This window comes from Vigna unguiculata, chromosome 1 (assembly GCF_037176805.1).
Source record: "Vigna unguiculata cultivar grain cowpea cultivar isolate G323 ecotype 2 chromosome 1, ASM3717680v1, whole genome shotgun sequence".
Lineage (NCBI taxonomy): Eukaryota > Viridiplantae > Streptophyta > Magnoliopsida > Fabales > Fabaceae > Vigna > Vigna unguiculata.
Window position 1 is genome coordinate 11,909,073 of NC_140792.1, and position 14,383 is coordinate 11,923,455.

General features: G+C 32.4%; 1 protein-coding gene across 1 annotated transcript; it reads left to right on the top strand.

The window, feature by feature from the left end:
- Positions 1-2,747: 2,747 nt before the first annotated feature.
- LOC114178872 (protein PAT1 homolog) lies at positions 2,748-12,427 on the top strand. The gene is made up of 5 exons (XM_028065002.2): positions 2,748-3,163; positions 3,729-3,859; positions 4,046-4,102; positions 8,531-8,594; positions 9,529-12,427. Exons 1-5 carry the CDS (start codon positions 3,073-3,075, stop codon positions 11,829-11,831), a joined length of 2,646 nt encoding a protein of 881 aa, XP_027920803.1. The 5' UTR covers positions 2,748-3,072; the 3' UTR covers positions 11,832-12,427.
- Positions 12,428-14,383: the final 1,956 nt, after the last annotated feature.

Sequence of the window (14,383 nt, forward strand, 5' to 3'; positions counted from 1 at the left end):
CAAGTGCGGGGCAGGCCTACACAGGTCAGGCCGACTCACATTGCCACCCCTAATCATTCATAATTGAACATAAAATGACATTTGACCATAAATTTCCCTTCCTACATCAATAATTACACATTCTAAAAATTAAATTACCTCAAAGTACTACACAAAGATCATATCCTAAAATTTCATCCATCAAAATCAATCTCACCACCTATTTCCCAATTTATCAATTTGATCAACAAAATATATTGTAACAACCTACAAAGTATAAGCACATAATCGTAACTTAGTCCAATATCCTTTCATAATTTTATCAAGCTTTGCTTCCAATATTAACCATCAAATTTACTTAAGCCATAAATATGTATAGACTATAAAAATTTTCTTCATCTATACCAAATATTTATCCACAAACACATTTATCAAATTGTCATGGACTCATTAATCAAACTTGAGTTCTATTGCACCACATACTATAAGCTAAATAGTAAAAACATTGTACCCACCTATTTCTCTTACCTCCCATAATTAATGATTGAATCTGGAAACCTGGAACTTGCATTCTACTACCAACACATACATTAACTATGTCTAAGTTATTATTTATTAATTTAAATAATATCTCCATGAGCAAACCTACAACCTACAACATTACTTATTTTTCCTATGTCTTACAAAATGCCATGAAACCCATAAATTGTTTAAAAGAATGGGAAAGATATTCACGACCATTATCACTTCGTAAAATTCTAATAGAAACACCAAATTGATTTTTAATTTCATTAAAAAAAGATCGAAATATATGAAATAATTTAGAACGATTTTGTGGAAGGAACTATGACTATGCTTGCCTAATTGACAAACTCACACACCAAATTGGACAACTTGGATAAGGCAGGAAGAAGTTGCTACAATTTGGCAAGACTAGGATGACCTAATTGAGTATGAATAAGAGATGGAGACTCCATAACTTTGCCAACATGTGTAAAAGGGTAAAGCTGATAAAGACCATGAGACTAACATTTGGTGCCAATCACATGTCTCGAACTTCGATCTTGTAAACAAACAAAAGTTTGGGAGAAAATAACACAATCAAGAGAACGAGTTAGATGACTAATGGATAATAAGTTAAAAGGAGACATAGGAACATAAAGAACATTATCAATGGAAAGGTTAACAGTCCTAACACAATGAGCTAAATGAAGTAGTGACACATATGTTGTAACAAACATCCTTTTGCTTTAGTGATGGTCTAAGTCATAACAAACGAAGGTACTGACCTCATTTATTTATATTTCCTAATTATTATAAATTTATAGGGTCTTATAATGATGCTTATTAAGAATGGTGAGAATTTAATGAGTTTAGGTAAGAAATTTAGGATGATATGTGAACTATTATTTGATCTGTGTATTAAGTAGTGACACATATGTTGTAACAAACATCCTTTTGCTTCAGTGATGGTATAAGTCATAACAAATGAAGAAATGAAGGTACTAAATTGTGAGAAGCTTGAATGAGATTTATTGCACAATATAACAAGTTTACCTTATCCATTACTTTTGGGTTTACTTGTTAATATAAGTCTTGAATTGAATCATATATCTAGTATACTTATTACAAGTCTTTTCGAGAATGTTTGTTAATATTTCATATGTTGAATTTCTTTTTATATATAAATCCATGTGTGATTTATATGATTTTGCATGTCTTGTGTTTAATAAAAATGAATTGTTAATTATTTCCTTTTACATTAATTTTTCTCATATTGAAAATTTAATTTAGTGGTCTATCTTATATTTGTTATTTGTGTTGCGATTTGTTACGACTATATACAAACAAATGAATGTAGCTACGTGTGCACGAGTAGCAAATAATAAAAATTTTATTTTAGCTTTTCTTTTGTTAATATTTGTTTATATATATATATATATATATATATATATATATATATATATTGTATGTTCAAACTGTATTTCAAAATATTTTATATTTTGGATGGGTCTTTTGTTGAATTTATAGAATAACTCAGAGTGTTTTTTAAGGGTGTTACAAAGTGTATTAGTCTCTTTTTCTTATAATTCAAATTTTGGAATTAAATTTTAACTTCATTTTATTTGCAAAATGATATATCCTTCCAATAATATTTAATGGCATCTTCACTATATAAATTATTTTTAAGAGAAATGTTTTTTATTCTAATAACTCGAAGCTTTATTTAAAATTTTAAATCTTATTTTCTTTGTCATGTCAACATACTTCGAGGAGGTATTAGAGAATCAAGTCTTAATCTTATAATCTCATATCTCATATACCACCATCTAAGAGAAATGCTTTTTCATTAATGTTATATTTTAAAATTAACTAAGAAACAATATAAGACTAATATTATATATATATATATATATATAATATTATAATTATTTAATTAATTAAAATAAAAAAATAAACGTATTTAAAATTTAAAATCATATCAAAATTTTGAATTTTCTAAAATAAAAAAATTAATATTACAAAGAAACAAAATCATATATTAAAACTTAGAAAGGATTAACTTTATAAATTTTTAAGAAGACAAGAAGAAATCACGTAAATTTGCAATGTTATTCTATATTTTGTTCAGAAATATTTTTAATTATCCAAGCGTAAAAAATAGCCAAAATATCTCGTTCTGATTCTACTCTTGCGTAAACAAAAAATGAAAAAAATATAAATAAAAACAAAAGCAAAGAACAATTTCTATAATAAATTTGGATCAATAATATCTCGTTTGTAGGGTTCCTCTCAGGCTTTGTCTCTCTCCTCTCTTTGTCTCTCTTTCTTCTGTTTTCTCTTTGATCCAAATCCCAACACCTTTTTTTTTTCTTCTCCTTTTCCATGTGCTCAATTATCAGCACAGATCTTCTTCTCTCCCTCTTCCTTCGTTCAAACGTTCTCAAACACCCTCAAGAAACATAAGAAAGGAGAAGGGGTTTCAAGATTGAACAACCCTTTTCACATTGGGTCCTCTAATTCTCATTTTCTCTGTAAATCTTCGATCTTTCGCGGGTTTCTCTGCCTGGGGTTTCTTCTTCCTTCGTTTTTATGGTGGATATGGATGGGTTTGGAGCTGGGGGTGGCGTTGATGGCGCTCCCAACACAGAGAATCTTAGAGAATTGGGGAATGTTACCTCAGGTATGCTTCATCTTCTGGGATTCAAATCTCGTTGTCTTACGTTTTTCTTTAATGGGTGTTCGTTTCTGTGCTGTTTGATTCTGCTTCGTCTTGTAGATCTGGGGTGTTTTAGCCTGTGGATTAGCTTGAATTATGAGGAGATATAGGATTCATTTCAAAGTGTTTGTTTGGTTTTTAGCTTCAGCTCACAAGCTTAATGATGAAGCCTTTTAAGTTTATTTTTTTGGAGGAATTTTTATTGTTATGTTAAGGTTTTTGCTGTTGCTGACTTCTTTAGTTGATTCAGCATTGTGTTGCATGACTGTATAATTTCTCTATCTGTGTTGTGTAGTGCGTTGCATTATTCTTGTCGTTGATTATGGTGTTTTAGTATATTACTTGCATTGATGTCTTCTGAACTTTTAGAGTTGAAAAATTGTTGTACTTGCAATGATATTTGCCATTTCCCCTGGCTATATGTGTATTGGATCAGATCTATTTATTTTAATTAATCAGTGTTCAAATTATCTCTAATATATTTTCTAAGATATGGGTTGGCATTTGACTGGAATTATTTGTCTTGCAGAAGGTGCAGTTTTTGATGCATCGCAATATGCATTCTTCGGGAAAGAAGTCGAGTTGGGAGGGTTAGAAGATGATAACCGTTTGCCTACACTTGATTCTAATGAGGAGGAGTTCTTTTTCAATAGAGAAGATGTTAGTGACACAATTTCAATATTCTTGGTTCCTATGACTATTTTTGTTTGTAATTTAAAATTTTAAAATTATGTGGCTAAAAAATTTTACTATGAACATGTGCTTATACTTTTGGTCCAGCAGCGCTTTACAAACACACTACTATAATTTCATATCAACTAACATGCACTGTACTTTCAATCTCAGGCTGATGATGTGAGATCTCTTTCTGATATTGATGATCTTACTACCACTTTTTTGAAGGTAAGGTTGTTAAATTACGATCATCATATTTTCTGTTAATGCTTGAAACTTTTATCAGATATATATGACAAGTGTTGTGATGATGATAATTTATGTGCATTCATTTAAAAATAGATAAGCTGTGTTTTTTTAGTTTATAATCTTTTTATAAAATTGTGCTTCTGTTGTATGATTGATGTAATGCTTCAAATATGAGTTGAGGCATGATTTGGAGGATGATTATCTAAATGAATACTCAACTGTGAATAATTTAGATGAACCTTTGGTTTCGTTGGTTGTACAGTTTTATCTGTTTTTGTTAGCAGATTGCTCTTTTTAATCTTCATTGATCATGTAAATTTTCCTTATTGGGCCAGTGATGTTGCCCTATACTTTTCTGTTGGTTGAACTTTGTATAAGTTGTTTCACATCACTTGACATATTCTTTCTTCAAAACTGAAGAAAAAGGTAAGTTACAAGTGACGGGCTATGTTGTCTTGGTTTCCTTTCATTATTATTTTAGTCTGAGCAGGAACTGGGCCTAGGCCGGTTCAGTTTTATTATTGATTTGGGTTTTGATGTCATCAAATTGGCCTTAAACCAGATTCAACCTGTAAAACTATCTCCGTCTGAACCATTCCAGTAGGTTCAATGAAAGTCAGTTCTGCTGCCATGCTGCTGCATTGAAGTGTCATATCACTATCATAGTCACATCACCATATATGATCTTGTGGCTCACTGTAGGCGTCTTCTGTATGTGTCACTTATGTATGAGGAGTGCAAAATGGCATTTATAGGAATCAAACCAAGACTATGTGGCTTGCAATAGAAAGTTCCTCCACTAGGCAAAAAATAGCTATTTAATATGTATCTGTCAATGATAAGACATGCCTAAGCTTAACTATTCCATTATGATTTATAATAAGTAGTTTGTGCAATTTAACAAATGTGTCATTGACTCAACTAGTTACCCATTGATCCTGTCAATAACTAGCTTGAGTTTTTACATTGTTAAAATCAACAAAACACATAAGAAAGAAAAAAAAAAGGAGAAAGTAAGGGAAAATAAAGTGGGTTCCTGACCTGCCAGACAGTAAGCAAAACAACAAAGCAACTAAGGAGAAGCAAAGCAAAGAGATGGGAAAAATAAAACGGAGGATGGATTCACTGTAAACTGCCAAATGTTTGCCACAAAGTATAGGTGCTGGCTGGTAAATATGGGGGAGAATCCCAAATTACTCAATGGCCATGTCAAACAGACATTAAACTGTGATGCTATAGTGTCCAAAGAGTGGTCACTGGTTGCTTTGCCTCTCTATAGGGAGCTACTGAAAACCCAACTTTGTCAAAGTTGATCACTCCGATCCTTAATATCATGACATCATCACAAAATTATTGTTTATCTTCTCAGTAATCCATTCAATATAAGGAATCAAATAATCATAAGCAATTCTTCTTCCATCTTATCTCAGTCTGTCTCGTTTTGAAAGCATCATTGCTGAAAGTAATCTTAAATCTTCTTGAGTTTTCCTATTTTATGAATCATTATGGCGCTTTCTGTTAAGCAAATTAAGATAAATTCAAATAGAAAGTCATATTTAATAAACCAATGGAAGATTGAAATCAAATTTTAAATTAATTTTAGAACAGAAGAGAAGGCAAAGCCAACAGTAATTGGTTCTGTGGAAATGGATAGGAGGGGAGGAAATTTTTTCGTTTTACCTTGATTGTTGAGAAATTTAATCCTCTGTCTGATTTAGTTGTGTAGTACAGAGAGAAGAAACAAGGACAGAAATATTAGGGAAACCAAGTAGAAAAGATGTGTTATTTGGATGGATGAAAAATAAGAAAGTGGAGAAAAGTTATGTAGTTTGGATGAGTGGACTAAAGAATGAAACTAGTGCGAACCTGTTTTATTTTGTTTTAAAATTATTAAATTTAATCTCGAAATGGAGGCTTTTTTCTGGTGGGTCCCACAAAAAGACTTCCTATTGATCCTCTCAAACTAATGGGAGAAATTTGATATTTCTATCCTATCTATGTCCCTTCTTCCATTTCTTTCATTTCTGTTTCCATAAGAGCAACGTGTAGAGGAGAGGGGACTAAAATCTTCCATTCCATTTTTGACTCCCCTATAATATTGGGGTTTGTTTAAGAGAGAGAGAGAGGGAATTATAGTTTTTGAATTATGTTATCTTTAACATAATTATCTTAGAGGTTTTATTTAGCTTCTCTCCCTTCAATTAATACTCATAAGCTTCTAACGATATCTTACTGTTATTTTCCCTCTTTACTACCCGTGGTAAGTAACCTAAAGGGTCCCTAGCCTCCCTTCAACTATAGTGTAAAAAAAAATTGTGACCTTACATCATGATGACAATTTGTACTTATCATTAAACCTGAAAGTTGGATAGTTAACAGTGGCTTGTGACTTGTTGGCAGAAGCCTTTTTTAAAATATTGTTAATTACTTAAAAGGGGTGTTTTAGAGATGCAAAAATTTAGTTTCCTAGGACTCTAAAGTTGGGATAATGTGTTCCTCACGTTTGATTTACTTTTTAAAAGATAACATTCCACTAGGAAACAAGGTTTTCTGGGAAAGGTGTTGAGCCGGGTTTCCCACATAAGTAGTCTCATGGTGGGAGGTGGGAAACTAACTTCTTCATGTAAAAATTAAAGTATACACAAAATGTAGTATATTACTTTTATTAAACAATTTAGTGTGATAACAAATTAAAATTTTTGATAAAGATAAATAACACATTTTACTTTTGATTTCTGTAGAACTTGACCAATATTCCTTAAAATACTTTTCACCAATCAACCAAATTTTAGTTATTCCTAGAGATCATAGTTTCCGAATTTTTGTTATGAAAACATTTCCCTTCAACCAAATGCCCTTCTATGTGGTGAGAGAGGGGGACAAGTGTTAGAGATCCCACATCGACTAATGATATGACCAAATCATAATATATAAGTTGGGTGTAAACCTTATTGTACAAGCCAACTTTTTGAAGTTGAGTGGCATAAACCCACTTACTAATATAGTATCAAACTTTGCATAGCAAGTTTTGTTGAGTCTATTGCGTTACTCCTATCGGACCACCTACAAATATCTCGTCCCGTGCTTGAGGGTGTGTGTTGGAGATCTCTCATTGACTGCATATAAGTGTAAATTACAGTATATAAATGTGTATAAACTTTATCTTACAAGCCGTTTTTATTAGATTGAATTAAGCTTAAAGTCCACTTTCTAATTAAAAGTGATTGGAGTTGTGAAGCCATTATATTTTTGTCAGACTTTGATATTTTAGATTACTTTACGAGATTGATCATTCAGTGAAAGTAAAATAATGGACATAAACATAACTATGTAGGTTAGTGTGCATGGGTACTAGAATAAATAGAAACAATGAATATATAGACCAATTATTTGAAAGATCAAAATTAAAAGATAACTGCTCTTTTTAAATTGTTACATAACTACTAATTTTTAATATTGACTATCTATGTAATGTTATATGGTTAAAATTTATTGTTTTCAGTTTTCACATTCTTAAGATATAACCTTGGTTCAAGCACACTACAAAAGCTAGATATTGTAATTGAAGAGCCCAGGCCCTATAATTCCACATTAGAAATCCCGTACTTACAATGTGGACTCAAGTCCCATACCTTGCAATCGGATCCTAACATATAAATGTTTCATATATCTATGTATGTGCAACTTCATGCACTTATTTTCTTCTCCACATTAGAATCTCGTTTCAATGTGAACCCAAGTCCCGATGCCTTGCAATTGGATCCTAACATATAACTGTTCTTCAACTTATATACTCTCCCTGCTCCATCAGTATTCTTCAAATGATTCTTTTAGATATCGTGGCTTGTATGTGTTTTATATGTGTTACTCCTTAGGCACAGGTTAGACCAAGGATTGTCAATCATTACTCAAAATTTAGAAATTTTGGAGAAAATTTATGATATGAAAGTATCTAGTGGTTCTAGATTTAGTATCCGAAGATGTTGGCAATAGATATTTGTGCTACTGCATCAATGGAGCTTGTCAATATGCTATTGTATTTTGAAGATTCTCTGTGCATGATGCTAGTTTTTTCTGTTCCCTTTTTACCCTTCCTGTCAGCTAATGCTGCAGTCGGTAAGTCATTAATTTTTACAATGTGGCTGTTTCTCATTCATTAAAGGAAGAGGTAGTTAAATGAATGGTTAATATGATTAGCTTGTTTCCTTTTGCATTTCAAACTAGTTTGAATGTTTTTTGATCAGCTAAAAAATTATCTTAAACAGAGTAGCTATTTGATTTCCTATTGATATTTGCCCTATGTACTTGATTTTATTTTCCAGTTTCTCAAGTACTGTAGTTTATTGATTCTGCCGAATGCGTATCAATATGAGTATTAATAATCTTCTTTATTTTATTATATTTTAGTTGAACAAGTTCGTCAGTGGACCAAGAAGTGCAGGAGTTATTGGTGAACGTGGATCAAGAGAGAGTGAGTAAAAAACATTTGTAAAGAACTTACCACTTTGTTCTTTCTTTTGTCTCAAAATAATAATTTTACTTGAATTATTTATTTAACGTTTCTAAGAAATATTTTTCCATTCTTCTCTGATGCAATTTTTGTGTTTAAACTATAATTTGGCTGTTTGAATACCCAATAGTGAATTTATACTTGAATTTTTGAACTTTTAATCAGGATTATTTATGGATTTTTAATGGCAAGAAAACACGGGACCTGGTTTATGTGTAACTGTGAACCATAGAATTCTGAATATACACTATTTGCTACCCTTTAGTTCTTAATAGGAAAACTGTTTTTCATGAGATGTGGGAAAGCCATGATTCAATAAATAAAGTGCCTTTTTTGTTATATGTTGGTCATCATTTTATGAGAAAATAATTGATGCCTTATTTAATTTTTAGTAAGAATTGTATTGTCAATTTTAGTACAGCATAATACTCGATGTAGTTTAATGTTGCTTCTAAAGGGAGTTTTAGTATGGCATACACAAACATACAAACACACCTGCAATTTATAATATCTTTATGTAAGCGGGTATACTAAATTACTTAAGCTGAGAGTGCATTTATTTACAACTTGTGATATTGTGTACTACTATTTTTTGCTATCTTGCATACACATTTAGATGTATAAAATTATGAATACAAACCATATGAATTTTCATATTTAGTCAGAGGGATTCCTTATAGTACCATGAATTTTCAGAAGATTTGATATAACGTGCGTGCATGTTTAAAATCCACTTCATAATATTTGTGCTTTAAGATGTGGTTACGTGCATCTTTTAATCTAGTTGACTATGTCTTCTTGGCTTTTTAGCTTCCCCACTCTATTCCTTCTTTTTCAATATATGCAATATTTTTTCAGTTGGCTGACTTTTTGGTATTTTTTTTGCTGTACACAGATTCTATGTCAGAATGGTCACAGAGGGAAGATAGTATTAACTGGTTTGATCATAATCCTTATGATAGTGAAGGTTCTACAGATAGCAAAAGATGGTCATCACAACCCCATTCTTCCCTAGCCCATTTACATGATTCAAAGCCCTTGTACAGAACATCGTCGTATCCCGAGCAGCAAAGGCAGGAACAACATTACCACCTCCAACATTGCTCTAGTGAACCAGTTCCTAACTGGCTTGATCAGCACATTTATGATTCAGAAACTGCTCATGATCATGATGGCAAACGATGGTCATCACAGCCACATTCCTCCATTCCGCATTTACCAGAATCAAAGCCTTTGTACAGAACATCTTCATATCCTGACAAGCAACAAGAGCTTCCTCGTTTTTCTAGTGAACCAATTTTGGTACCAAAGTCTTCTTTTACTTCTTATCCTCCCCCTGGTGGTCTATCCCAGCACGCTTCTCCCAGCCATAGTACAGGACACTTAAACAGTCCTTATCATAGTGGAGCAGCCCAGATGGCGTTATCATCTCAAAATCGTTCTCATTTCTCCAATTCTGCGCTGCAGCCGGGTGCTTTAAATCTTGGGTCACATTTTGGTGGAAACGCACGCCAGTATCCTACTGGTTCCCATCTTAATCAGCGATTACAGAGTCAATTGGTCAACCAGGCAGGGTTGTATCCGGGAGATCATTCAAATCTCCTTAATAATATGTTACAACAACAATTTCACCTTCATAATGGATCAGTATCTCCTCACTTGATGACTCAATTACAACAACAGCAGCATAGACTGCGTCATCCTGTGCGTTCTGCAGGCTACTTATCAGGCTACCAGTCTCATCTATTCAATCCCCACCTTTCCTCTGGCTCATCTGCAATTAGCAAATATGAACATGTGCTTGGTCTTGCTGATGGTAGAGATCATAGACCAAAATCAACTCATAAAGGTAAACACAGTCTTCGTTATTCCCAACATGGTTCTGATGCCATTCAAAAGAGTGATAGCGGTTCATTTCAGTTCCGATCCAAGTATATGACAAGTGATGAAATTGAAAGCATTCTTAGAATGCAACATGCTGTGACTCATAGTAATGACCCATATGTAGATGACTACTACCACCAAGCTTGTCTAGCAAAAAAGTCTTCTGTGGCCAAGTTAAAACATCCATTTTGCCCAACCCAGATAAGGGAAATTCCTCCTCGAACCCGTGCTAATGCTGAACCACATGCATTTGTGCAGGTTGATGCCTTAGGGAGAGTTTCATTTTCATCTATTCGTCGTCCTCGCCCTCTTCTTGAGGTTGATCCTCCAAACACTTCTATAAGCTCTGATCAAAATATTTCAGAGAAGCCCCTTGAACAGGAACCCAGGTTTGCTGCCAGAGTCACAATTGAGGATGGTCTCTGCCTTCTTCTAGATGTGGATGATATTGATCGTTACCTACAGTTCAATCAGTTACAGGATGGTGGAACACAATTAAGACGAAGAAGGCAAGTCCTGTTAGAAGGATTAGCAACTTCACTTCAACTTGTTGACCCACTGGGAAAGAATGGACACAAAGTTGGACTTGCTGCTAAGGATGACCTTGTTTTCTTACGGTTGGTATCTCTCCCCAAGGGGCGTAAGCTCCTTGCAAAATATCTTCAGTTGCTTGCTCCTAGCAGTGAGCTTACGAGGATAGTCTGCATGACAGTCTTTCGTCATTTGAGATTCTTGTTTGGCGGTCTCCCCTCAGATCTGTCAGCTTCAGAGACTACAAATAATCTTGCCAAGGTTGTTTGCCAATGTGTACGAGGAATGGATCTTGGTGCTCTTAGTGCCTGTCTGGCTGCAGTTGTTTGTTCTGCAGAGCAGCCTCCTCTACGTCCCATTGGAAGCACTTCGGGAGATGGTGCTTCCCTTATTTTAATTGCTGTTCTTGAGAGGGCTACTGAACTTCTGACTGATCCACATGCTGCTTGCAACTACAACATGGGTAATCGTTCATTTTGGCAGGCCTCATTTGATGAATTCTTTGGCCTGCTCACCAAGTATTGCATGAATAAATATCATAGTATCATGCAATCCATGCTCATACAAAGTAGCTCGAATGTGGATGATGTTGGACCAGATGCTGCCAAAGCTATTAGTAGAGAAATGCCTGTTGAACTCTTGCGTGCTAGTCTTCCTCACACCGATGAGCGGCAGAGGAAGTTATTACTAGATTTTGCTCAACACTCCATTCCTGTGGTTGGATTTAACAGCAACACTGGGGGTAATGGAGGTCATGTGAATTCAGGAACAGTGTTAAGTTGATAGATAAATACATGAGAAAGAAGTTCACCTCCTGATACTGGTTTTCAGGTTAATGATCTTACAATGTTGTAAGGACAACCTTGCATCTGTTCAAGTACTTGTGGAGCAATCTTAAACGTGGAGGCATCTGCCTCACCCTTAGTTGTCTGCTTGTCATGATGTGCAGCTTTGTGATAAATTTGCATCAGGCCCTTTATGATGGGATGGACTAGGCTTGATCTGTTCCTCTTGTCTTTTCTTTTTCTCTTGACAGAGGAGCTTATATAATTGTTACTATGTGTGGCTGGTAGGGACACAGTAGTTGTTAGCATGTACATGTTTAGGTACATATTTGGTTCCCATGTTTCCTGTTATAGATAGAAGGGTGGGAATGGATGACGTGTGATAGAACCATTCTACTGAAAACCATAAAGGGCCATTGACGGGTGCAAATTTCACCGAGACACAGGTTGACCAGTTGGCATGCTAAAATCCACGGTGAAGAATAAGTCATGTTGAACTTGTTGCATATTTATATTTTCACTTGAGTTGTCAATTTGTAGATATGTGTTCTTATGTATTTCCTAACTTGAGAATATTTAGTTTCCTTTTTCTTACTCCTTGTCTTTGGCATTATTTTCTTTGGAAATTTTCTGATGGTCATTGCTCACATGCTCCTTTTCCTATCTGGAAATGTATGGAGGAAAATGAAATTGATGATGGATGGTTCAAAATATGTGCGTTAATTCCTTTACATGGATTGACTTGGAAGGTTATTTGTTTCTAACTTTTCATTTTATGTTATGGTGTAATTAACTTTGTAGTCTTTACAACATAGTTTATTTTTTTTTAAATTTTTTTTATATCCCTGATCATTTTTAGTTGTTGTCCCTGTTATATATTTTTGTGCCTTTATCCCTGCCATATTAATGAAGTTAATTGCTGAAGCGATTCTTTCTAACTGCAAGGAAGTGCATAAAATACGAGCTTCATGTGTGGATTTTGTGTTTTTAGGATTTTGTGTTTACTAAAGTCTCAATTTAACTAAGTAATATCATGTTGCTATCTAAATATCTATTAGTATACATCAAGTTACATTACTTCTTAAATTTTGGTGTAATGAGATTACCAAATCACACTTTCAGGAATTTATTTGAAATCCTTTTGAAGTTTTGAACTTTAATATGATAATGATATTATCATCAACCAATTTCATTGGAATAAATAAAAAGAAAAAGCATTAAAAAAATAGATTACAAAAAAAATAAAATTTAAAATACTAAAATAATAATAAAAAATATAAGTTTGAAAAGTTAGAAACAAGTTTATTTCATTAAAATAAAATATAGCGTCTAAAACTAAAAGAAAAAAAAATTAATTACGGCTCAAAAGGACTCAAAATTTATCTATTGTATTTTGTTTTGATAGAACGAATTTTTTTCTACATTAGCACATATACCAAAAATAATCACTCAAATAGCACAGTGTATATTTTATTTAGGGTTAAATATGTTTTTGTCCCTCAAATTTTAGTGAATTTTGGAATTAGTCTCTCTTTGAAACTTGATACCAATTTAGTCTTTTATCTTTAGAAATTATGAATTTAGTCCTTCTTACCAAATTTTGTAAAGTTTATCTGACGTTTCAAGCGCATTTTATGATAGTATTTAAATTGTTTACACCATTTGACACATTTTCGTTTCAATGTTAACTTAAATATTATCATAAAATGCATTTAAAATGTTAAATAAAATTAACAAAATTTGGTAAGTAGGACTAAATTCACACATTTCTAAAGATGAAGGACTAAATTGATATCAAGTTTCGAAAATGGACTAATTCCAAAATTCACTGGAACTTGAAGGATCAAAAACATATTTAACCCTTTTATTTACCAATTTAGCACACTTTTGAAAATGGGTCAGAATTCCGTTATTAAAAACCGAATTTTGACCTTGTTTTTTTCTTAAATTATTCCAAAACTAGTTAGAATTCGATTCTCGAGAAATCGAGCTGGATATTTTTTCTTTAATTTTCGTTTTTTTTTTCAAAATTGAAGAGAAAGCTAATTTTTTTTTATTTGTTTAGTTTTATTCTTTTTATAAGAAAAGGAAAAAAAATTAATGGTAAGAATTATAATAAATTAATTTAGTGATTATTAATGGTAATTGATGTAATTCTTTGAAACAATTAAATATTGAAAAATGTATAATTATATTTTAAAATAAATTAAGTTTATTATTATTTGAAATGTAATATATAGATTATTAAAAATTATATGTTCAAAATAGAGGAATAAATAATCGATTGAAAAGTTGTTGTTAAAGGAAAAAAAATTTGATTGCAAAATTATATTGTAAAATAATTTGATTTTATTATTATTTTGTTGTTGTTGAAAGTTTATAAATTAGGCATTGATGATTTGTAGTTAAAATTTGATATTAAATTTTGAGGCGTGAAGTTTTAAATAATTAACTTTTTTTTAAGTAATTATTTTTAGTTTGAATTATTGTACAATTAAATATTTTTCTCCTTTTACAAATAATCTTCGATCAATTATTTATTTCTCTATT

Excerpts from the sequence above, each read along its gene's own strand:
- LOC114178872 (XM_028065002.2), top strand. The coding sequence starts at position 3,073 with ATGGTGGATATGGATGGGTTTGGAGCTGGGGGTGGCGTTGATGGCGCT. Across the intron at positions 3,164-3,728 it reads ATTGGGGAATGTTACCTCAG|AAGGTGCAGTTTTTGATGCA; the intron begins GTATGCTTCATC and ends TTTGTCTTGCAG. Across the intron at positions 4,103-8,530 it reads TTACTACCACTTTTTTGAAG|TTGAACAAGTTCGTCAGTGG; the intron begins GTAAGGTTGTTA and ends ATTATATTTTAG.